This window comes from Cyprinodon tularosa, unplaced genomic scaffold, assembly GCF_016077235.1.
Source record: "Cyprinodon tularosa strain WSP-4 unplaced genomic scaffold, ASM1607723v1 ctg98, whole genome shotgun sequence".
Classification (NCBI taxonomy): domain Eukaryota; kingdom Metazoa; phylum Chordata; class Actinopteri; order Cyprinodontiformes; family Cyprinodontidae; genus Cyprinodon; species Cyprinodon tularosa.
The window spans coordinates 1,127,349-1,153,895 of record NW_024039762.1 but is presented as its reverse complement, the minus strand read 5'-3'; the positions used below and the strand labels follow the sequence as shown (position 1 = coordinate 1,153,895).

At 39.6% G+C, this 26,547-nt stretch overlaps 1 protein-coding gene across 1 annotated transcript in view; it reads left to right on the top strand.

The window, feature by feature from the left end:
- prdm5 (PR domain containing 5) overlaps positions 1-26,547 on the top strand; it is an 80,281-nt gene that overhangs the window by 35,427 nt on the left and 18,307 nt on the right. The window contains exons 10-13 of the mRNA XM_038275774.1: positions 393-550; positions 1,024-1,117; positions 6,067-6,227; positions 12,565-12,658. Of these exons, the coding sequence (XP_038131702.1) occupies positions 393-550; positions 1,024-1,117; positions 6,067-6,227; positions 12,565-12,658 (507 nt within the window). The remainder of the gene's footprint in view (positions 1-392; positions 551-1,023; positions 1,118-6,066; positions 6,228-12,564; positions 12,659-26,547) is intronic.

Sequence of the window (26,547 nt, the reverse complement as noted above, 5' to 3'; positions counted from 1 at the left end):
AAGGCTAATCATGTTTTGGGTGTACTATTCCTTTAATCCAAGTTGCAAGTGTACTGGTTTCACTCCATATATTCCCAAATTATGTTCATATATATCTACAGATTACACCTCACTGCTGAACTGTGTGATATATTTTCCTAATTGCATATCATTGTTTAAACCAATACAAGAATTGCTTAAACACAGATTTAATCAGATTTTCTAGAAAATAATCAAATATATTCTGAAGTTTGTTGTTTTCTGGCATTATGGGAATAGAATTTAAATTGTGAATCCCAACTGACCAAAGGAGAAAAAAGTTATTCTCATTTAAACTCAGACAACAATTAAAGTATTCCCAGATGTCTTTTCATACATGTATAAATATAATGTTCAACCAATGCATCCCTCAGAGAAGCGACCGTACACCTGCGAGATCTGCAGTCGATCATTCAAGCGTTTGGATCAGGTGACGGCTCATAAGATCATCCACAGCGAGGATAAGCCGTACAAATGCAAGCTGTGTGGAAAAGAGTTCGCTCACCGCAACGTCTACAAGAATCACAAGAAGGTGAGGAAATGTAGAATCAGATCTATTGGTGGTCCTTTAACAAGTTGGGTAAAAGTAGGAGTTCCTCTTCTTGTATGTCTTCTCCAGTGTTTTCTTTAAAAGTTAGTCATTAGCTGCTGTAATCAATCAGGGTCTCGTTGCTGGTTGTTATCTGTGAGGTCTCTGGCCCTTTCCAACCTCCTGGGTTTCTTGTGTTTGCTTTGGGGATTAAGGTGTCATTCAGACTGATGGGCGGCTGGCTGGGTGGGTGGATGGATGGTGAGAGTAGGTTCAAAGTAAAACAGAAGCCTTTTGCTCAAGAACCAACTCGAGTCGCTCATCTTCATTAACTCAGCAAACCAAACTGGGTATTGCTGGTACATTTGACCCATTAAAATCAGATGATAAAGCCTTCTTAAAGGCCCAGCTGAGGGAGGAGGCGGCTCGCCTTGCACATTATATAAATGCTGATTATGGCCCTCTCTTCCCTGCAGACCCACTCCGAGGAAAGGCCATTTCAATGTGAGGAGTGTAAAGCGCTGTTCCGCACCCCCTTCTCTCTGCAGCGCCACCTTCTGATCCACAACAGTAAGTTTGGTTGTGACCTTGTTTTTGAAAGCTTGCTCTCTCATGTACATTCTCTCATGTCTATTGCAAATCTTTTTACATGAGCTTTTTGACATTTTACAGCCACAAATCTCAATCAAACTGACTCATCTAAGGCTGATTTCTCTGTCAAATGTCTAAAGTTAAGTCATATTTGAAATGAGAATAACTGCTGAGATATAATTTGAGGTTAAGAGAGTAAAGACCACATTACCATATTTTCCAAACACACATTACTTAAGAAATCTTTTTTTTTTATATAGATATTTACCATTTAAACCAGGGTCTGGTAGCTAAAACCTCAGCAACGCATCCTTGTCTACTGTTAAAAATGCCCTTTGTGTTGAAATCCTGCTGTTTTGTTCTCTGATACTTGAGCAGGATGGTCAGCTGGGGTATTTTCTCTTTAAGAGCACCTTAAGAGAAAATTGCTTTAGTTCCCAGTGTGAGACAATCAAATTAGGTGCTGCCAAAAAACAAAGAATACATTGGATGGTTCAAAAGTTATAAATATTAGGCTGATTTCAGGTTAACCAATGCTATCAAACAGTAGCAAACACATGGCACTATCAATACCAGACTCATTAGAGCTGCAGCTGCAGATTTCTGGAGTGTATTTTCTCAGACTAATGAGGCATGTAATTGCATTTGAATGCAACTGAAAGGAAGAATTTGTTGCATCCTCTTTGAAAAGCAACATAATCTCACTATACACTATTGTTTAGGTTGCTTCCTGGCTAAAAAATGAATTTATTTGGTGCAATAAGAAAACTCATAGGTAAAAGTATCAATGTATGCCTTCCTTTGATTTATTATTTCAATCCAACTAGAAACATGTCAATTAAAGACTAGAATGTGCTCCAGAGGGGTGAATGGGGGAGAGGCGTTAACGTTTCCAACCCTGTTTCCCTTCAATCGAATGGATGGATGACCAAAAATTAAAAACAAAAGATCTAGGTCTATATTCTCCCAAGCAGTGGTCCAAAAATGTTACCTTCATCTTAAACCAGAATTGAGTTTGTATACCCAAGTGTCCCAAAGTTTTAGGAGTTGTCATCCTATCCTAGTGTCTGATTAACAACATGTGTCTTTTCCCTCTAAGATCATCATACTGATTGAAACTGTGGTTTAGGCTTGGCAGGGTGCAGTTCTAATTCTCACACAGAACCAGATAACAAAGGAGGTTGTAAAACTTGAGGCATTTCCTGCTGCTTTCCCAGGTGGCAGGCAGCATATTACCAGATTTCACAGCTCTGTGGGAGTGAGAATGACATTATTAATCTATTTTCTATAAGTGCATTTCCACTATTCTGCCTTTAACGTTCAGCCCCCCCTTACCTGTTCAACTGGAACTATTAATCTCTCCTGGAAGTTTGTTATTGCCATGCATAACCCATCTGTTCATGTTCATGTAAGGTTTTCGCCTTCCACTAATTCGATCTTCATCAGTGATTCAGATTGAAAAACAATTCATCTACACTGATTTTGAGTGGTACTTTTATTGTTCGCAATAAATAAATTAATGAGTGAGGCATCTTCATCGTACCACAGAAAAATGTGAAATCAGTCCAATAACATATACACCTCATTTTATATCACAGCACCATTTTGAAACACAAGTAAGCAGATGAAATCCTTGTTAAAAGCTGTTAGTGTGATCAATTTTGCATTAATTGCACTAATCTTAACATCCTAGATTGTATAAACAAAAAATAAATGTTTCCAATGTCTTGGGAAAAAAAAAAAAAAGATTTTCAATGATGAAACTACAATAATTTTTTCATACATTTTGTGCTTTCACTTTGATTAAGGCTGAATATAGCAAATTTCTCACTTAATTATGAGTCTTTTCTCCTTCATATGTCCATTATCTGCATTCATACATTATTACCAATAGCTTACACTACCACAACCATAATGAAAGCATGTAAACACTCTTCTACAGTATAATGACTAAAAGTAACCATGGATATTCATCTTCCTGCTGCTGTCTTATATCTTTTAAAGAAAACCAGTTTGAACCTTTTTCTAAACATCCTCACTCTTCGACTTTAATTCATAACTTAATTTCTTCCATACTTTCACACAATCATTCTTTTGAAATATGCTGGGGAAGATTCTCAGTCATCCAGGTCATAGTCATTACGAAAAGGTTAAATGCAATCCACTGGACTTTGTTTCCAAGTTTGATGATGTTTCGTTTCCCATCCAGGAAGTTTTTTTCAATTCAAAAAGGATTCAAAGGATTCTAAGTTTTGAATTGAAAACCCTTCCTGATAGGCTTGTCCCGATCCAATCCACGTATCGGATCGGAACGCCGATATTGGCAAAAAAATGCGTATCGGCAAAGCATTTAAAATGCTGATCCAGACTGCCGATCCAGTTTAAAAAAAAAAAAAAAATCTGGTCCGTATTTTCCAGTTTTGCCGATTGAAACGATCCATTCCACTATTTTGCGCCAGTGTTTCCCTGTTTTGCATTTTTATTAAAACTTACAGTAATATACCACCTTTAACTGTTTACGGTTTTAATGTTCACTGTGCAATTTCGGATTGCTATTCATAATTTTGTCCAGTTTGTGTTTATCTCTTAATAAACAGGTAAGTTTGTTGTTACCAAGCATTGTGTTTTATTCAATCTCACCTAATTTAGCTGGCTAGATGTTATCAAGAGTACTAAAACCCTTTTCAACATGAGTCTTACAACTAAGGCTAAATACTTTAACTTAAACTTAAATACATGCTCGGATAGGCTGGTATCGGCCAGTATCGGTATCGGATCGGAAGTCCAAAAACAATATCGGTATCGGATCGGAAGTGCAAAAACCTGGATCGGGACATCTCTACTTCCTGAATGGGAAACAAAACATAATCAAACTTGGAAACAAATTCCAGTGGGTTATTTTTTAACCTTTCTGAAATTCTTTTGAAATGCACATGCTTCCATATTTGTCTGACATGTTAGATTTAGAAGTTTAGTTTAAACTCTAAAACTATAACATCCCTCCCTCTCAATAGGAAGTTTCTGCATGCTGTCAGGTGCAGCATTTCTAGCTTTACACACGAATTGTAAGTTTCATATTTTAAAAGTTTTTTTAAAGAAACAGCAATAAATGAATAAAGGATTATTGTTGCCATGATAACCAGCCTTATGTTTTATTCTGATGGCGCCTCTCTATAGCGTGCATAGAGGATTGAGTGATGTGCTGTAGGCTTTACCCCAGACTTCTACATAATACCTGAGGTAGGGTAAAATCATTAAAGAGCAGAGAATGTGTTATGCTCCGTTCCACCTCTACCTCATCTATTATATCTATATTTCCCTTTTTTTGTCAAGAAAGTTTTTTTTATTTTATTAATTTCTGGTTTGATATCGTCTAAGAGCTACTATAAACACTCACCAGTATAGAAAATATTATTACCTTCTAAGAACAAAACAAGCTGTTTCTCAATAGCTTCTCTTAACTCAGAGGAAGTGTGTAAAAGGAACAGATAATTAAAGATAATTACAGACTTTTCCCCTCACAGCATTTTACTGTATATAAAGCAGCAGCAGCCAATTTTTAATAAATATAGTTGTGTTTATTTTGCTTTTAGAATATGAACACTTACGTGTTCAAGTATTATTGGTTTAATCAGGATATGTTTTTTTGACCTGATGATCAAAAGAGAAGTTTAATTATTTACGCTTTGAACTCTAGACAAGTTAAAACTAGAATGACTGAAACCTAATACTAAAAAAAGCTATTTTTTTGTATTTTTTGTTGTATTTTGTACTTAAAATATCTTCATTAAGTGATAACAAAGTAAACTTCCTTGTTGTATGAAGCAAGTTTAATTGTAGGTAGGTTTGTGTGTCCTTTTTGTTTAGCGTTTTTTGCCCAGTTTTCCTCATATTGCTGACTAATGAATGCTGACCTAAACCAAGGATAGGCTTTCAGAACTATGGATGGTGATCTTAATTTTCTTATAATGTATCCATTTCTAATTAGGTCTATTCTTTATTTTGTTGGTTCAGCAGTATTAAGGATTGAGTAAAGCAAGTGAAAAAGAAGCAAATACTAAAATCATGATAAAATAATTTGGAAACAGCTTTGTTTGATTTTGCAATTAACGTGGTGATCAGAAACATCTAAAATGTGACGTAAAAGGCACCCATCAAGTAAACCATTGCAATTTAATTCATAAAGGAGAAATCTATTAATATATATCATCATATATGTTCTTTGAATGAGGGACTTTACAAATCCACCTGCGTTATTGTTTTCAGGCTTAAAGAAAAAAACAATTGTAGGCGTTTCAGTGTGTTTAGATTACTGACTCAACTTTTGGAAACATGCATTTCCTGATATTCAGCAAAAATCTCAATAGAATTGAGTGTTCATTCTAATATAATCTGCCCGCGACATTTATTACCACCAGGCAAACATCTGACTGATTTAAAACAGACTGAACCTCAGTTTCCCACTGGTGTTCTGTCTTATTGAACTGACCGTCACCGGGCGCGGTAGACCGAGAACGAGCACACGCTGGAAACCACTTGCTGCCTCCGTGTGAAGAACTCTGTGGAAATGAAATGATCTCCATATAATGGAAACATGGACTCTCCAACAATAGAGGCCGTTGTGTTGAGGCAGAGAGCTGGTTCCTTATTGCAAGCAGTTGAGGTTGTCTGCATACTGTCTGACTGCCGTTCCAGCTCTTTTGAGCAGAGCAATTATTAAAACGGTATGTTTTCAGTGAAAAGTGAAGCAAAACCATTCTGTCTGGTACAATGAAAAAAAAACCCTCTGTTTATAGTTTTCAGTCTACACAATTGCTCGGTGAAATTGGGTCCCCGCTTGCTGTTTGGATGACCTGTGTCCTTTGATGCAACAACAATAGCCAACATAAAGTAGGTCCCTTTAAAACGATCCGCTGTCCTCGCTGCAGGTGAAAGGACATTCAAATGTGACCAGTGCGACGCCACCTTTAAGAGAAAGGATACGCTGAACGTCCACATCCAGGTGGTGCACGACGGCCACAAGAAGTACAAGTGTGACCTCTGTGAGAAGGCCTTTGTCACCCCCTCTGTCCTGAAGAGCCATAAGAAGGTGGGTGGAAAGGGCTCAAGCCAGGCGGCTTCAATCACACACAGCCATTACATGTCTGCAGCTTCTTTTGACTGAGTTCACAGGAAATTGTGCTTGTACTTGTTTGAAACACGTAAGGTTCAAACAGAAGAAACTGGGCGCATTCTTATCAAACCTTACATTTCATTTTTTTTTTCTTCTTTTTCTCTTTTGAGAAACTGCCCTTTGAACATTTATAATGTTACAGCCTCAATCATCCATGTGATTTTTACTAGGTTGAATAAAAAAGGTTTTACTTTGATACATATAATTAAGTAGTTCTTAACAGAAATGTCAAAGGAAGTAAAACAAGAGAAATATGGCATGTAACACAGAGGCAATAGCTTCTTGAATCAATTTTTATGCAAATTAGTCCTTTTTGTAACTCAAAACTATAATTTTTCCAATCCTTATTAAAAATTACTCAAACAAAGCCAAAATATCTGGAGAATGTTAAATATAAAATAACGGTTAAAGATGTTGCCAGAAAGAGAGCTGAACTTTGTCTAGGACATTCTAACAGGAGGCCTTTCTGTTGGTTTTTGTGGATTGTTGTCATGTTGGAACTTGTCCCACACAGTTCTTATTGCCCAGTGTTAAGCTGCATTAATCATCCCTATACCTGGGAAAACATTCCTACATCATTTTGCTGATACAACCATGTTTTGTCTTAGAGATAAACTACTGAGGCTAATTTACATTGTCCATTTCTTTCACACTTAAAGCTGATATATACTTCGAAACTAGGTTGTCTGCTTAGGTGTGGCGGCGAACGCAGAAAAGTCCTCGCCCCCTCCGCAGACACTCTGCTGCGCCTCTTCCAAATTGTAGGTGACTGCAGACAGTGCCGCAGACAGGAGGCCTCTGATTGTCCAAATCTACAGGTGCTGGTCATAAAATTAGAATATCATGAAAAAGTAGATTGATTTCAGTAATTCCATTTAAAAAGTGAAACTTGTATATTATATTCATACATTACATACAAACTCATATATTTCAGATGTTTATTTTGTTTAATTTTGATGATTACAAATGACAACAAATGAAAATCTCAAATTCATCATATCAGAAAATTAGAATATTACTGAAGACCAATAAAAACAAAGGATTTATAGAAATGTTGGCCAACTGAAAAGTATGAACATGAAAAGTATGAGCATGTACAGCACTCAGTATTTAGTTGGGCCTCCTTTGGCCTGTATTACTGCAGCAATGCGGCGTGGCATGGAGTCGATCAGTCTGTGGCACTGCTCAGGTGTTATGATAGCCCAGGTTGCTCTAATAGTGGCTTTTAGCTCTTCTGAATTGTTGGGTCTGGTGTATTGCATCTTCTTCTTCACAATACCCCATAGATTTTCTATGGGGTTAAGGTCAGGAGAGTTTGCTGGCCAATTAAGAACAGGGATACCATGGTCCTTCAACCAGGTACTGGTAGCTTTGGCACTGTGTGCAGGTGCCAAGTCCTGTTGGAAAATGAAATCTGCATCTCCAAAAAGTTGGTCAGCTGCAGGAAGCATGAAGTGCTCTAAAACTTCCTGGTATGTGGCTGCGTTGACCCTGGACCTCAGAAAACACAATGGACCAACACCAGCAGATGACATGGCACCCCAAACCATCACTGACTGTGGAAACTTTACACTGGACTTCAAGCAACGTGGATGAAGTGCCTCTCTTCTTTTCCTCCAGACTCTGGGACCTTGATTTCCAAAGGAAATGCAAAATTTACTTTCATCAGAGAACATGACTTTGGACCACTCACCAGCAGTCCAGTCCTGTTTCTCTTTAGCCCAGGCAAGACGCTTCTGACGCTGTCTGTGGTTCAAGAGTGGCTTGACACAAGGAATGCGACAGCAGAAACCCATGTCTTTCATACGTCTGTGTGTGGTGGTTCTTGAAGCACTCACTCCAGCTGCAGTCCACTCTTTGTGAATCTCCCCCACATTTTTGAATGGGTTTTGTTTCACAATCCTCTCCAGGGTGCGGTTATCTCTCTTGCTTGTACACTTTTTTCGACCACATCTTTTCCTTCCCTTCGCCTCTCTATTAATGTGCTTGGACACTGAGCTCTGTGAACAGCCAGCCTCTTTAGCGATGACCTTTTGTGTCTTGCCCTCCTTGTGCAAGGTGTCGATGGTCGTCTTTTGGACAACTGTCAAGTCAGCAGTCTTCCCCATGATTGTGTAGCTTATAGAACTAGACTGAAAGACCATTTAAAGGCTTTTGCAGGTGGTTTGAGTTAATTAGCTGATTAGAGTGTGGCACCAGGGGCCATCAATTTTGAACCTTTTCACAATATTCTAATTTTCTGATATGATGAATTTGAGATTTTCATTTGTTGTCATTTGTAATCATCAAAATTAAACAAAATAAACATCTGAAATATATGAGTTTGTATGTAATGTATGAATATAATATACAAGTTTCACTTTTTAAATGGAATTACTGAAATCAATCTACTTTTTCATGATATTCTAATTTTATGACCAGCACCTGTACATCGCTCTACACTATGCGTATTTCCTGTTTGGTACCTTACCGGCTTGTTTTGTTTGTATGACCACCATTGTGGAAAATGACTCTTGAAGATGGACAAGCTAGAAATGCGAGGTGCGCGAGAATGCTGGGACCCTTTTTCCACCTGGATCCCCACTCTTTTCGCCCCCATCTTCCTCCGTTGTCGGACAAAATTGCCCCCACTTCCTCACCGCCTCGGCCGTATCTAGACCCACAGGTAGTCGGTGATTGTCCCTCTTGCGTTGTGGCGTGGAATAACGTGCAGACCACGCTTCAATATTGGGCATAAATCAAAAATATCTGCAACAAGCTCACTGCGACACATTGCTGCGGGAGGATAACCAGCCCTTTAGCATTTCACATGTGCAGTAAGTCAGAAAGTCCCATTTAAAAAAGTGAAACGAGAGAACCTTCTTCCATTTGCTTATGGATCTACATCTCAGAGTCATCTCAGAGAAGGTGTTCAGTTGTACCATACTCTCTCCGTTTTCCTGGTTTGCATTTATCAGTATTCAATGTTACTCAACGCGAGGGATTGTATTTAATAACCCAAACCTGGTTCAAGTTGTCCATTTCCTCCTCCAAACTGCTTCAACTGTTTAAAATCCCAACTGAATTCTTGTCATCATAAAGCAATACAGTCAACTTCAGTAATATTGCAGATTATTGAAGTCAGTACAGTCATCCATCTTCATTTCTGCTGCTTTTAAAATGAATTCTTTTCTAGATTTAAAATGGCAGTTAGTCCATTAGCTCCGCAGGGTTTCAAAGCTCCAAAAAGATCTCCCTGCAGATTATGAGCCCTAAATCTGACGGTGTCCAGCGTGCTTATGGATCAAGATTGAAACCAAGCAGGTTCTTGGCTCACAGCAAAGAAAAACTCTCACAACAGTAGGACCGAAGACAGCCACTCTGATGTGCCTCGCCGCTGACCATGTCTGGAGGCTGACTGAGGCCTGGCCTTGATCAAAGTCGGGCTGCCAAGGAGACGACAACTTGCTGGCTGTGTTTACATCTGCCTCTTTTGACCACAACACTTCAATGAAGTCTTTAAAGCTCTGCAACTGCTTATACAAACTCTGCTCCCCAAAATATCATCACAGATGTGGAGCACAAGTGTTTCTCTTTAAGCCAAACATATAGTAAATATATTCATTGAATAATGAAGCATAGATATCATTGTAACCTGGATATTTGATTGTAATATGAGCTTTGACATAAAAAGTTTACCCTTTCTCTTAAGAGCTTTAGAATCCCTCGCATTTCCAACTGTATGGGAACAGTAACAGTATTTACAATAACATGCAATGTGCAGGACATCAAACTTGGCCAAAAACATAATGCCAGACTTTTTTTTTTGTACATAAAACTAAGAAATGGCTTCATTTTTAATTCATCAATCGTGGCAAATCTTCTCTGTGGAGAAATAAACACCTAAAAATTGTAGAAATCAAATAAATGCAGTTTCTTTTTTAACTGTATTCATAAGTCTTTTAACTTTTAATTTATAGTCACTTTACAACCATTAAGATCAGTGAATTTGAATGTGAGTTCAAGTAATAGACCTACATAAAGCACTGCTTTATGATAAAACCAAAGAAAAGGAGCATAACATTTTCTAAATGTTTTAAAAATCAGAATGGTACGTTGCACAATTGCGTTTAGCCCCCTTTATCAATATATACCTGTGTAGAAAATCCAGGGCAACCAATCAGAGAGGCAGATTAACTGGTGCTTTAATCTCAGTCTGAATACAGCAGACCTGCTGTTGCCTCAGAGGCTTTCAATCAAGAACACTATTGAACAAACAAGCATTGTAAATATTGAAGAATGACACAGCCATGTTTCAGATGAAAACTGGAGGAGCTAAAATCAGGATTTGGTTATTTAACAATAATGAAAGCTTGAACATCTCAGAACAATTGTCATCTTATAATGTTCCAATGAAACATGGTGTTGGCAGCATCATGCTGTGGGGATGCTGATTTTTTAGCAAGTAAAGGAAAAGTAGTCAGAGTTTAAAGGAAAAAAAAGATGGCAAGAAATGAAGGACAATCTTTTAAAAAGTCTGTTAGTGGCTGTAAGACTAAACCTCTAGAAAAAACAAATAAAGACCTAAAATATGTTGTTTTTGATTAAGGCGTTTTCCTCTCTTAGAATAGTCCAGATAAAGTTTGGACCAAAGTCTATTTTACAATTTGTGCTGGCTTAGATGCAAAAATGTGAAAAACCTTTAGGGATTCAATACATTTGTAAGGCACTGTATGTCAAAGTGTCTGATATTGCATTTTTATTTTCAGCTCTTTCACACAGTTTATCTTACACCATTTTTTTTTTTTTGACGTCTTTTCTTGTTTTTTCAAAGGGTTCTCCACAACTGAACAAATAAAACCATTAAGTAGTCTCTAACTTCTCCACAGTTGTTGGCAAAGCCCTTTGTCAACATGCACAAGTATTAGATGAGAGCTTGATAGCCTCTGGAGGCTTAATCAAGTGTCAGTTTACTGAGTGGGTGCTCCTGCAGGAGAAAGAAGAAGAAAACAAGATCCCATGGTTAAGAACCACTTTAAATGACTTGCATTATGAAGGCTTATTTACGGTCCTTTTGTGCCACATTAGAATAAAGTCAGCAGTCATTCTGGATGCTGATGCATTACAGCCATGCTCCAAGTTATCTGGATTATTTTGCAGGCTTCTTGTGTTGCACTAGATGTATCCTTAGTGAGCCTTGGTTCATGTTTTATGAGAGGGTGCGTGCGTGTCAACATGAACATGCATGCCAGCTACACTGTGCATGTTCTACCAGATAATCTCACGTCTGGAAGAATGCACAAATGAAGGAAAATTGCTGGGTTGATTTTTGGTTTATGCATTTGAAAAAAAAAAATGAACAAAAAAACCCCACGCTGTAATTACAAACAACCGTCAATAAATTCCACACTTGCGATGTTCCCATTTGCAAGCATTCCCTCGGGCTCTCTGTGTGTGAAGGTAAAATACCGGTGAGGGTTTGTCTTTTGCACAAACTGCACTCTGCAGCATTGATGCATCTGGGACGCATATGTTCATATCAGTGGATTTGTTTGTCCATTGTTATGTGTGAATCTGCGTGTCCATGCGTGTGTGTCAGCTCCTCTCTGAGCATGTGTGTGTGTGTGGATGCGGGTTTTGTAACAAAACACCCGAGGTGTCAAGAGGGACGCACGCGGTGGGGCGATGGAAAGAAGGATGGGGCCCCGGAGAGGAGGTGTTCCTGTACCGCTGTACTGCTGTTGAAACTGTCGCTCTGAGTTTGGGCCTTTCCGTCTCACGGTTATTTCACATAATTTACTGCAGTCTGGGAGCAGGAATCCAGAGCTGAGAGCTGCGTGTTCAGCCTGGTTTGGTCATAGAGCTCAGTCCTGGTTTTTGAGAATAAAAGGAGGAGAGAAAGAAGGAGGAGTTGGTTAAAAACACACCCCTGCATCCTTGCAGAGAGGAGCTCTTGATCCTGGCAAATCTCCATCATCTGTGTGCTGTCTCTGATCCTGCAGAGCTGATGTCAGAAAATGCATCTGCTCTAACTAGGAAAATCTTTAGGAACAATAAGTGGATATGTCTGGATAGCTTTGTCCACAGAAATGAAGCAGTAGATTCAGTTGGATGAATGGGTGATGAGTTTCTAAAAAAGCTCAAACATTTTCTAATAATAAAATCCATCAGTCACAGTATATAATGTTTTCATAGTACTGGAAGAATCAGAGTAAGGTTTCTGAATGTTTTTTCCTATTATCTGCCAACTGTCTGTTTATCGTTTCTCCTCTAGACTCACACAGGGGAGAAGGAGAAGATTTGCCCTTACTGTGGACAAAAGTTCGCCAGCAACGGCACGCTCAGGGTTCACATCCGCAGCCACACAGGTCAGTCCTTAAATCTGCTCAAATGAACTTGTTCCTGAACACTGGTTTAGATGGTCCATCATCTCAACACCACATTCAATGCTCATCACAACTGACTGATTGTTCTAAAATGTCTCAGAAAGATCATCCAGTTTAACCGTCAGGGCAGTTTGGAAGACGTCCGAATATTGGGGAGATGCAACATGTTGTAGCACTGCTTTCATCAGCCTTTGCACCCCCACAAATCTGAGCCCTGGATCTTCATCAAACTGCCTTAAACTAAAGCTACACATTCCTGTGTGTTTCCTTACCAACAGACTGGTGCAGAGGCCTGGCTCGGCCACACAGACTCTTCTTGGCTTCCATCCCCTTCTTTTTCTTTTTCTTCTCTCTGTCTCCCAGCCTGCTGCTGGCTGTCTTCTCTTTTTTCTCATTCCCACTAGTAGAGCCTTGCAAAAGTCTTCACACCCACTGAACCTTTTCCCATTTTGTCACATTATATATAAGCGATATAACAAAGGAAGATTCTGGCTGAATGTTAGGGGTTGTTGTCCTGCTGGAAGGGGATCTGCTCCATTTTCTAGTCTTTAGCCGCCTCTGACAGCTAAAGTTCAAAACATACCCTCCACCTCTTAAAATCTATCCTCCCCTCATTTCTAACCAGTTTGTGTCCCTGATGATGGAAACCGAACCAACTGTAATGATAGTGCTATCACCTTGTCTCACAGCGGTACACAGTCACTTGTTTTCTATCTCATCAAGCATTTAAAATTTTCCATTTTGGTTTCCTCTAACCAAAACCTTTTCATTCACATGTTTGCTTGGTCTTCTATATGATTTGGACCAAACTGAAAACAGAAAGTTTAATAGTTTTCTTTAAAAAAAGCTTCATTGTTACGGATCTTTCATAAAGTTCAGATTTATGAACTAAATAGAGCTGCACAGCGGGGGTGCAACAATCATGCCGGGTCATCTACTTCATCAGGTTTGAATCCCGACCCATGGACCTTTGCCACACGGCTTTCCCCTTTCTCTCTGCCCTTTCAAAATAAAGGCAACAATAATGAATTGCACTGTTTTAAAATCCCATACATAATTTTATTCATACATTAACGTTTGATTTGGTCTTTCGCATAAAACCCCTCCTAAGTAAAACTGCTGGTTGTAATGTAGAAAAGGTGGAAATGTTTTAACTTCTATATATTAAACACTTTTATATTAATATATTTGAACTTTATTGATTTCACATTGGCGAAATTTACCTCTGTATTTAACTCATCCCCTTGTGGAGCAGTGAGCTGCCATCATGGACGCCTAGAGAGCAATTGGGGGTTAAGGGTCTTGCTCAGAGACCCAGAGTGGCAGTCTGTGGGAACTCAGAACTTCAGGATTCCAAGCTCTATGCTCTCACATCTAGGCTGCCACTCCACGTTTTATATATATAAAAGAAGAAAAAGGTTGTATAAATTCTTTCAAGACTGTCATTTTTCCTCCATTTTCCTGTGTTACCTTGTGAACTGTAAAGTGCCTTGAGATGACATGTGTTGTGAATTGGCGCTATATAAATAACCTAAATTGAATTGAATTGAACCTTTAGTGTTGCACCGATACTGATACCGGTATCGGCGAGTTCTGACAAATAGGGCACCGATACCATTTTGAGAGCCAAAAGTTTATTCAACTATTGTCACCCATTCCAGGTAGGCAATAAAAAGTTCTACTGGATTCACTTTGTTTTAGTCTTTTTCCTGCTTCACAAAGGTAGGCAGCAGCTTGACATGAAGCCATGATGGCAAATATTTTACATCCAAGTAGCATGCAGTTCTTCATAAATACACACACACATCAAATTCTACAGATGGTGACGGTATGGTGTCGGTATCGGCCAATACTGCACAGCCAGGTATTGGGGCCAAAAAATGGCATCGGAGCAACACTAGTTACCTTTACAATGTCACACTTTGATCATGTTTCGCAGCAGAGTTGTGGATGAAGCATCTGTGTGTCGCAGCGTGGACTTCATCTTAAAAAATTAACCTGATATTCTCACCAGCCTTAAGCACAGATCCACATACCTAAGTTTTCCACTGACTTATAAAAGCCCATCCGACGGTCATTGCAGCTCCACATAAGACTACTGTGTCAAAGTGTGTGTGTATGTTGAGTGGTGGTCCCTAACCAGCCCACCACACTTTGTCAACAGCCCCTTTTGTATCCGTGTGCGTGCCAGCCACGTATTTGTGTGTTTGCGTACATGTGTACGTGTGAAGGACAAACCAACAGAAAGAGAGAATGTATACCAGTGTGGTCCGCAGGCCGCTCTGATTGTATTTATATGGCATAAACAAAAGAGAGGAATGCTGGGGGAGGGGTGGGAGCCGAAGAGACACCTAAAAGAAAGAAAGGAGCAAACAGAGAAAAGACCACTCCAAGAAAGCATCCAGCCGGATGACCTGCAACCCCGACTGGCTGTAAATCTGTCCTCTTGTTCTCTGGTCAGGTTCCTTTTTACTTGTTTGTTTGTTGTTTTCTATGTGAGGAGAGAAAAATAATCGTTTCCCTCACCGGGCGACAGTCTGACACCTTATTATCGGGGTGACATATATTGGCATTCAGATCATGTTACTCAGCTGCACAAATATACTACAGATGCCGTAAAAGAGTTGAATAAAGGAAAATAAACAAAACTTAAAGACACCTTTATTTCCAGCCTGACCTTAAGTAGAGGCCCTCAAATATCCCGCTCCTCTGAAAGGCAGACAGGAAAGCTTGATCTTGTTTATCTTCCTGCTTCACAGGAACAAGTCAGCATTGATTATTTACCTGCTAAACACTGAAGACTTTGTTGGGAATCCCTTGAGATTCCCTCCCCACCCCTATCACTTTACGTGAAACACTTACAGAGCTTCACCAGGAAACTCAGCAACTGATCAGGACAAAGTGTGAAACAGATTAATGAGAAATCCAAACGAACAACGCTGGCCGACGTTGAGCTGTACAAAAGGCATTCGCTGTGTGTTTGAGTTGGATTTGGTTTCAGTTTCATTTGGTTAGTACATCATGTTGAGCTCGAACAAATTAGCTGAAGTGCCACAGACACTGGAATCTTCTGAGAAAGCAGCCGTTTTTATGAGATCACTGACAACCCATGAAATGTGAGCTGTCAAAAAGCTGGACCAAAACGTTGCGGAGCTTAGCAGTCATGATGGATGTTTCTATCATTTTCTAAATTATTCTTTCTGGCCCAGTGGCGATGCAGATATCTCCTACTCCACATCACAGCTCAGTGAGAGCAGATTTTCCCACCACGTGTGCCACGTTGTGGTGAATACCCATCGGCGGGTCGTTAAAAATGATTTTTGCCAAGGGAAATGTTGACAGAACCCAGTGACACGCTGTCATATTGACATCATAGGACATGTCATGCTGGCAGCTAGGATCAGCGTTAGCCCAAAAGCTGTGTTGCAACAAACTGGTGTGTGTTTCAGTCCATGGAAAAATGAATCCGGGGACATTTGTATCACACATATTTGAGTCTGAGTGTCCTTGTCTTTGCTTACATTCAGTGTCTAAAAAGAGCATTTATAAACATATGGACTTAGGCAAGATTTGGGAAATGTTGCAGGGATTTCTGCAAACGGAAAATGCAGAAATAGAAGGCAAAGATGTCAACTGTCGAGGCTAGGATGGGTCTTTGTTGCTCAGCAGGGATGAAGGATGAATTCTCAATCAATACATATAGTGCTTTTTTATTATGAGTATTAATTTTACGTTTTGCTACAGTATGACTTAAACTTTAGAGACTATCACAAAACTTTTATGTTATAGACCAACACATAGTAGAGTGTAATTGTTAAAGTGAATATAAGTCTGTAGGGAGCTTGCATTAATTCCCTTTGTTATAAAGTGCTTTCCATCCTCACTTGTGTGGAAAAAGTGATAATTAGCTTGAGCTCCACTTTAAAATGACTTTTCCACAAACAAATTAAAGCACCGAGTGTTTCCCGGTACCTCTGGAGGAGTTGCACAGCTCTGGCCAGAGAAGACTATTAGTCATGCATCCCACATAGTTGGCCTTTATGGATACCTGGCAAGAAGAAGGCCACGATTGAAACCAAAGCCATAGAATGTCCAGTCTGCCAGTTTCACAACAGACATATCCAAAAAGTGTAAGAAAATTCTCTGCTCAGATGAAACAAGAATGTAACCATTTAGCCTAAGCAATATGGGCCTGGTCTTCAAAGATCCCACATAAGGGGTACTCAACTGCATTCGGCAAAATAAAAAGTGCACATCTGATAAGTGTGCATGCTGATCTGCAAAGATCGTAAAGCTTAAGACGTGCAAAACCAGTCTGTGCTTTGGGAATGAGTGAATTGTGTGTGCCACCGGCAGTTTGTTGATAAATATTACTTAGAAATATATATTCCATATTTACTATGTTTACGCATTAGTATGTTAAAGTTCTACAAACCAAATTAAATAAATAAAAAAAAAGACGAAAATATTAAAATAAAAATGACCCTAAATCTGATGCTTGAAATTGAAGCATAGGCATGTTCTGAACGGCCTTATTCAAAGTCCACACCTTAATTAAGAGAATCAAGTAAGAAAGTAAAAACACTACTTTTTTTTTAAAGTGTGACAGTTTTTACTTTTGGCAGGAGAAGATAAAAAAAACTCTGTCTCTAAACACAAAGACTTGCAGCAGTGATCAGATTTAATTAAAGTGGTTTCACAACGTATTGACTCAGCAGAATGAATACAAATGTGTGCCACACTTCTCAGAATCTTATCACAAGACATTTAAAGTACATTTTCTCCTGTTTATTTATAATATGGTGTGAAGATTCCAATAAAATACAACAAACTTTACATTTTTAAAGTGAGAAAATGTGGAAAGTTCAAAGGGTAGGAACCCTTTTCCACAGGCTGCAATTGAGACAATTAACTGTGTAAATTTAGGTGCGTTAGGAAAATTCTTTGGATATTGAATCATCCAATGAAAACTATTTAGCTGCAGTGAGATAAAACACAACTGATTGGGTAAAAAAGAGAGAAAAAAACATTAGACCAGCTCAACAATGATCACACCAGTTTCCGCCATTTCAATGTTTTTTTCTCAGCATTAGTCAAAGCCAGATGCACGAACGGATGGAGGAAGAACACTGGAAAACACTCTCTGTGCCTGCATGTGGTTCAAAGGGTCATCTCCGACTTCAAACTGAGAAACAGTGAAACTGATTACAGAGGTTAAAAGGATACATGAGACAAAAAAATACGCCTCAGGGCCCCTGTGGTCTCCATGACAGTATGTTAGAGATTCGGTGGAAAATTTATGTTCAGAATCCATAAGCAGGCATTAAAAGTCTTCATCTTGTTACAGTTTTCCTGCAGCAGCACCTCTTCACATGTTGATCTTTCTACCAAGGTCCTGACATGTCTGAATAAAGCCATATGTGACTTAATGTAAACATTCTTTTATGTTGCATTGTTTCGCACCCAAACACAAAGTCAAAAGGTCTGAATTCCCTCCGGTACCAACCACCGAGTAATAATTACAGGCAAACCTTATATTCTGTTATTAACAGGTTGTTTACAGTAGTTTTTTTTAAATACAGGGGAAATCCCAGTGTCTGGTTTTCCTCAGACCGGGTTTGAACGAGGGCTGGCTCACTGACATTTGCTCTAAAGTGTGCCTCATCAAACCGAGGGCTATTTTAACATGAGTAAATCATTGCCATGTGAATTTTGAAATTTGTTTAATTATAGAAGCTTGCTCTAGCAGAAAAATTCTATTCTATGCATATCTTCTGCTTTGTGCTGTAGCAGGGATTGCTCTGTGGCATGAGATAAGAAGGCCTCTGTTCTTTGTCCAAATATCGGTTCCTCATGGAAGCAACATGGGAAGGAAAAATTGCATTAATAATTACTTTTTTTAACTGCTTCAACCATTCTGCCTGTTGTGCAGCTGATCTTGTGTGTGGACTGTCGTTATAATTGTGAGGGAACTATTTATAGATTGTAATTTTTGATGTTTTGAAACGGCAAGTGAGCCTGCAACAGAACAGCTGCCCCAAAACAAGTAACATCTGGCAGAACTTTAGAGTTATTTACTCACAGATGACTTTGTTTGTCTTAGCTGTGGTCATGGTTACAATCTTCTGAAGCAAAAGCAACTTATACTGAATTATTCTCTGTTGCTTTGATGAATACCACCGCTTTCTATGCTGAGATGCTTGATTTAAATTGAGAACTGATCTTTTTTTTCCCAGATATGCAGCAATCAGAGTGTCTTGCTAAAGTCATTATACATCTTAAACGTTTTCTTTTATATAATCGTGTTACAAACTCAAACTGCAATGTATCTAAAGCCTGGCTTACACTGTACGATTTTTTGCCCTATTCAGGCTGAGTTTCCAGTTGTGTGAGAATCTGTCTATCGGGTCGACTTTTAGCCTGATCGTGCTTCATTCTTCGTGTAGTGTACAGGGGGTAACGAAGGGCGATCAGCTACTCAGGAATCATGAGGTCGGGAGAAGATCAAACATGTGTGATTGACCATAATAAGCAAATCGCTCAGTGGGTGTATGCAAACAAGATACTTCTTCCTCTTCTTCCTCTCAGATGAAAACACAAAATGGAGTTCTTTCTGTAAAATTGACAATCCGTAGTAGCCACGTTTGCTCAGCCATGTCTTTGTCCAAATACATCGTCGCCTTTTCTTTTCAGGCATTCAGCGCAAAATTGCACAAATTGCCAAGGCAGCACGCTTCACTCTATTGGGCTTTATATTCCTGTTCTACTTGTTTGGTTTCGGGATAGACGAGTCTAAGAAATGCCATCCCACTGCAGAGCTGAGTCTGACATGGTTTTTAGACGTAGAGTGTGAGCAGGTAGATCGCATCAGAGCGTCGTGCTGAACATGCATCGTGAGCTGTGAACTGTCAGCTGTAGCTGCGTGCAACCATTGAAACAATAGCACAGTGTATGCCCGGCTTTAATGGATTTTTTGAAATAGTATAAGGTAATAGGAAATAAATGAAGTAGCAGGAAAATGATTTTGGGTTTTTCAATATATCATTTACAAATTGTGTTCTTAACTGGAATATGCTTCGATCTAAACTGTATCTCTGGAATTTGAAGGTTTCTGCTGGAAGGTGTACATACTTCCTACTCTCATCTCTTTTGCTGCCTCTAATGTTTCCTTTTTCCAGATTCCTATATTTCAAGCCCCATGAATCTTTATAGTGAATAGCTTCTCTTTCCTCCTGAAGAAAAGCATCTCCACAAGATTGTACACCGTCTACCATGTTACACAATTAGGATTTTGTGTGTCTATTTTAATTCTGCATATAAACCAGAAACAGTGATATACTCTTGCAATCATAATGTTGAGGCCAAATTTGTGGAGTAGACAGCTAATAAATGTCCAGTTGGGAGCCTTCTCAGGGAAGATGGCTCCCAGCAGCCCTCCCTGCCTGTCGTAATAATTGGTTGGCGATTACCTTTGTCAGTTTTCAACTGTGCCACACACTGTCCACTTTAGAGAGACAGACTGAATGGCGTTCTGTGAGATAAAAGCTTGGATACCAAATAAATTTATTTGTTCTTACACAATCTCTCCTTTTCTAAACTTGCCCTCAGCTCCATGTCTCACCTGTCTGCCACGTTTCTTGGTCTTCTGGACACTGTTTGTTCTCTAATAAACAAAGCCTTTTAGAGGGTGGAGAAATCTCCCAATGCCGTGACCTCAGGGGCGAAAGGTCAAGAGTGAAGTTTCTAAGATGCGCCCTTGGTTCATTAACGGCAATCCCTTATCATTTCAAACACGCTCATATCACATTACCTCCCTGGCCCCTGTCGGCATTTGGCACAGGGTTGTATAGAGGAGGATGGCGGAGGGCCGCTGTCTGCGTCAACTGGAGGAAGCCAGGAATTAATTCCTGATCGACAGCGCTAATGTCTTTCAGGCCGGAGCCCCGAAGCCACAAAGAGCTCTCCGCAACACGAACGCAGCGCGGCAGGCAAAATGACAAAGTCGACCATCTGCTAACCAGACACACAGTCGCACATGCGCACACACAAACATACGACTCACAGGTTGTGCCAAACGGATCGATTAGCAGACTAGGGGTGTGAGGGCCACAGCAGGGGGGAGATTGGGGGGATGGGGTGGGGGAGACACCCAGGGTCAAAGAGACGGTGTACAGTTTCAGCACATGCTAAATCAGTTACCAACTCCGCACACATAAAGCCCCGGCTCAGCGCTGCAGCCACCCCTCGTAATCCCCAAACAATCTGGCTCAATCTGGAGAATAAGTGGGGGGGTTTCTGGTTACAGTAACACTCAGCAGAACAGACACTCATCGTCTGACATGCTTAACAGACACTGACGCTGGAGGAACGCTACAGTTTCCAAGTAGCGTTTGTTTGTAAACACCAGCAGGTTAAGTAGGTGAACTGGTGTGTAGAGTTGTGTTTGCAGGCTCTGTATTAAGTGACAATAACCAGCCCCTGGAAGGGATGTTCTCAAAGCCGCAGAGTACACCATCACACGGAGCCACTGCGCCATTAGTGCAGTAATGCCTTCAGCAGGACTCCCGAGGCCAACGCTGGATCCTATAACCTGATACTGGCGCACGCTACATACAACACAAGAATTGCTCTCCTCTTTCTCAAAAGCACATCTGGGATTCAGATTTTGCTGTTTGTCAACAAAAAGCCTCCTGCAGGCTAGGGGACGTGCCGAGCTGTCGGGTGAAGAGGGATTCGGGACAGATTTCCAAGCTGCCCTTGTGCACATGTTTCGCTCCGTGTGATCAGACCGTATATGTCAGCGTTAACCCTCAGCACACTAACCTGAGGTTGCACGTTTTATTACCCCATGTCACTGCGGTGCTCCTCTGAAGCCCTCTTGTGGGGGATTTACGGTGGGTGGGTTTAGAAGTCGACTTGTATATCTGCTACATGACAGCTGTTGTAACTTTTCTGTTGACAGACGGGCTTTGTTGGATGTAAATAAAAAGTGCCAGGATAAACCTCTTGAACATGATTTTTTTTGCAAGCTGATCTTTGATATAAAAGTTTAAGAAACAGCCTCTGAAGTATTTTCTGTGCTGTTGGATCGACCTTTATGTTTTTATGTGTTGGACCTTATAAGAAGAAATAAAGACGGGAAAAAATCCTACAAAAACAGCCATGTTTTTAGCAGTGGAGTATTATTATATTACATATGTAATCCCATGATGGGTTTGCTGATTTAATAAGCATCTTTGCATTTTGAATCCCAAAGAAACACAGCTAATTAACCTTATTATTTAAAAGCGGAGCACATTTCCACATCAATAAAATAACTTGCTTGGCTGCTCAACATTTTGTCGCTAAAGACAGATTATACTTGTGCAAAGCAGATGTGAGATTAAATTGTTGCAGGGAAGGATTAAACAACAATAGATTGTTGTTTTTCTGGCAAAGAAAATGTGTGTGTTAATTTTATTCTCATGGATATGAAATTGGTGTCTGGGGCGACTTTACGCACACTCATCATGGTTCTAAAAAACATCTCTACCTTGATCTGTTTTAAACATTAAAGCTATTATGTTTTTGTAAGGCATGTTTACATTAAAATCTGATTTAATATGTTTTTTTTAAAAGATTACATTAAATGCACATGTTTTGAGTTTATTTGTGACTTTTTCTCTAATAAGCACACTTTCAAATGTGTGTTTATGAAGACTAAAAATATGTCCCTAATAAAATTTAATTTAATTCAGTTTATTTATATAGCGCCAAATTCACAACACATGTCATCTCAAGGCACTTTACAGTTCAACCAGATCAAATTGATACAAAGTTTTCTATCTAAGGAAAACCAGTTGATTGCATTGACTCATTGACTCAAATACAATCCCCCACACTAAGCATGCTTGTAGCGACAGTGGAGAGGAAAAACTCCCTTTTAACAGGAAGAAACCTCCAGCAGAACCAGGCTCAGTGTGAGCGGCCATCTGCCGAGGCCGACTGGGGTTCAAGGAGACAGAAGCAGAGATACAAAAAGCAGCTGTAAAAGGCGGCCCCGTCCAGGAAACACACAGCCAGGCAGACGAGCTCCAAGGCAGCTCCCATGCCAGAGGACGAAGAAAGCACATCCACTCAGTCACGGTCAGAGAAACAGGACCACACTGGAAAACAGGCCGATCTCCAACATCTATAAACAAGGGTGTTGATGGAAGCAGCACAGCTGATGTTTCTTTCCAGGATGACGTCACAGCCAAACAGGAACAGACGAGGCAAAGCTACTCTGAGGAAAAGCAGAGAGAGCAGAAGGTTAGAGATTGAACTAACAGATTCTGCAGAATAGGAGAACAGAGAGAGAATGAAGCAGAATGATGAAATGGGGGTCCCTATGTCCTCCAAAAGTCTAAGCCTATAGCAGCATAACTATAGAGATAGCTCAGGATAACCTGAGCTATCTCTAACTATAAGCTTTATCAAAAAGGAAAGTTTTAAGCCTAGCCTTAAAAGTAGACAGGGTGTCTGCCTCACGGACTAAAACTGGTAGTTGGTTCCACAGGAGAGGAGCCTGATAACTAAAAGATCTGCCTCCCATTCTACTTTTAGAAATTCTAGGAACCACTAGTAAACCTGCAGATTGAGAGCGAAGTGCTCTGTTAGGAACATAAGGAACAATCAGATCTCTGATATAAGATGGAGCTTGGCCATTTAAGGCTTTATATGTGAGAAGGAGGATTTTAAATTCTATTCTTGATTTAACAGGAAGCCAATGAAGAGAAGCCAGGATAGGCGAGATATGATCTCTCTTTTTCATTTTCATTAGAACTCTGGCTGCAGCATTTTGGATCAGCTGAAGGCTTTTAACTACAGTTTGTGGACTTCCTGATAGTAAAGAATTACAATAGTCCAGCCTTGAAGTAACAAATGCATGGACTAGTTTCTCAGCATCACCCCTGGACAGGATATTTCTAATTTTTGCAATGTTCCTCAGATGAAAGAAGGAAATTCTAGAAACCTCTTTGATGTGGGATTTAAATGACAGGTCCTGATCAAAAACAACACCAAGATTTTTGTCCATTAAATGTCCATTAAAGGTATGAAAGAGTATCTCTTTTCAAAAATTAAGTTTTCAGATTAATCTAAAATGAATTAATTGATGGCAACATTATTGCACTTATGCCCCCCTAATCCCCCCCTAATCCCCCACCACCAACAACAACAACAACAAAAAATCCATAAACTCTGGCTGGGGTGGGGCCTATAAAACATAAGCCAATCTACTTTGCCCATTGTCGAAAGTGGATTGGCATATTATTTGTCAATCAAACATCTTGCGTACGTGCCGCAATAATGTTACATAGCTTGTTTATTAGCTATTTCTTCACCATGAAGTAGTCCGCCATCAAACAAGACCCTTAGACAGAGACTTGTGTATCCTAAGGACAAAAACCCCAGACCAAATGTGAGCGGAGTGGTGTATGCAGTTCAATACAGTAAGGAATGCTCTGATCTTTACATTGGAGAAAACAAACAACCTCTCCACAAACGCATGGCCCAACACAGAAGAGCAACATGCTCGGGACAAGATTCTGCAGCACATCTACACCTTATGGACAAAGGACATTCTTTTGAGGACCAGAATGTTCACATTTTGGAAAAAGAAAATAGGTGATTTGAAGGAAGCCATATATGTTAAGAAAGAAAAAACAACCTTAAACAGAGAGGTTGGACTCAGGTCCCAGCTTTCAAAAACCTACAATGCTGCTATCATCGCAGCCCCAGCCTCTAAACAGGAGAGCCTCGCCTATTCCGGCAGGCCAAAAATGTCCTGAAACGATCCCCCTTTCAGACAATTAGACGGGTATGGGGCATTGCAGGCTAACAAAAGAGGCCAAACGACCCCTAATTCAGGGGGTGGAGCCCTTCGTCCATTTCAATTTCCATGTTTTCAAAGCAAAAACCAGGCTTTGTTGGGCTACTGTGTAAAACCTCAGACTCAACGCTATTCCTGACATTAGAACTGAGAAAGCTTCCTGGATGAGAAGCGAAATTTCTTCAAACTTGGATGCAAAGTCCAGTAGATTGTTGAATTTTCTTTTTTTACTTAGTCCGCCATTTGAAATCCCAAAATTAGTTGTAGCAGCAGCAGCGAGAACACACCAACAAAGTGTAAATATAACTTGCACTGATATTGCAGGCAGAGACCTCTTCTTCTTATGCAGATCCTGCAGACTAGGTGCATCCTGGCACTTTGCTGCCTCTCTAGGTGAAATAAAATTACCAATGTAGGTACCAGATCTGCTCGGGTCCTATGCATGCCAATGACGTGCGCTATATGATTGACTGACTGTGGCTAGCTGTGTTCAGTTAGCCATATTAGGCTACATAACTTTTAACTTTGGGTCAATGACAAGCGTTTGTTTTCTACAAGTAGAATAACTGTTGTTTTCTTGGTCTAAAATGTCTACGAAAGTCACTCTTTAGGATGTTCCATTTTTCCTTCCATGCCCCGAGGTCTTAAAAACAGAATAAAACTAAGCTGAGACTTTTGTCAATGAAATGTAAAATTATTGCAAATATGGGTTATAATATGTTGAGACTGGAAGAGATTTGATTCTTAAAAAATACAATACAGTTTGTCCAAGTGGTATTGCCATATGAAGACATCATAAGAAAGGGCAGGGCCCCGAGCAGATCTGGTACCTACACCGGCGGAGGCGTTTCCAGCATAGAGAACTTTTGCGAAGGAGGGGGGCCCAGACGTATGCACACAATTTAAAAATACACAAAAAAGCCGTTGCACATATCTTACATCACATAATATTCATCTTTCATGCCTTTAAGACCCTTAATAAAGTTATAGAAAATCAAATTTTTTAACCTTTTTTTCAGATTTGATAAAGTTTATTTAAATTGGTTGTCCTCCTGGTGTAGAAGCCTCGTCCATATGTTTTCCACAGCATCAAGGTCATGCCATCAATGAAGCACTTACCAGCTTTTTCCATTTATGCCCCAGCTTTGATTGAGTGTTTAGATCATTTTCCAGTTGAACTCTCAATGGTCTCCATGCTTTATCCATCAAGTTTTTGATTTGAAATAAAAACGAATAATGTTGATGTTCATAATTATCAGTTATCCCAGCCAATGTTTTCTCAAACCAAACCACTATCATTGAAACTAGAGATGCACTGATGTGATACCTGGATCGTATATCGTCTCCGATATTGACTAATTAGCTGAATCATTGTTTGGATATTGGAGATCCAATCCTGTACACTTTGCATGGAACTGATATTTATTTCTCTTTGCTGCTTATTTGTTAAATAATATAAAGTAAATTTGTATCTGCCTTCACTCACATGGCAGGATATATGGTACATCCATTCAAAACTTGAATCTGATCGGTATCGGATATCGGCCTAGCTGACAGATTGGATCTGAAAAAACTGGATTGGTGCATCTCTAATTGAAAAACACCAGCAGCATAATGCTGCCACCACCTTACTTGATAGTTGATACAGTTTTTCTGTTGTTTCACAGCCTCGCCATCACTCCTCTAAACATCAGAATTAGCTTTATTGGTCACATTTATGCAAACAAACAACCAATTTAACTTTGATTCCACATTGCTCTAAATGCAATGAATTTTTTAAAAATTCACATAGAATCATAAAAGCAAATTAATGATACCTTGTTGCTACTGGTTTTGTTGGGAATGAAAATGCTATTGGTAATTAATTCAGCTGCATCCAAAATCAGAAGATGGTTAAAAAAAAAAAAAACTTTCTGCGAAATGTAGCTCTGTGACTTAAGGATCATTAATCTAAATCTTTTTAGAATGGAGACTCTTCAGACGTCGGTATCTCTTGATTTTAAAATAGCATGCTCTAGAT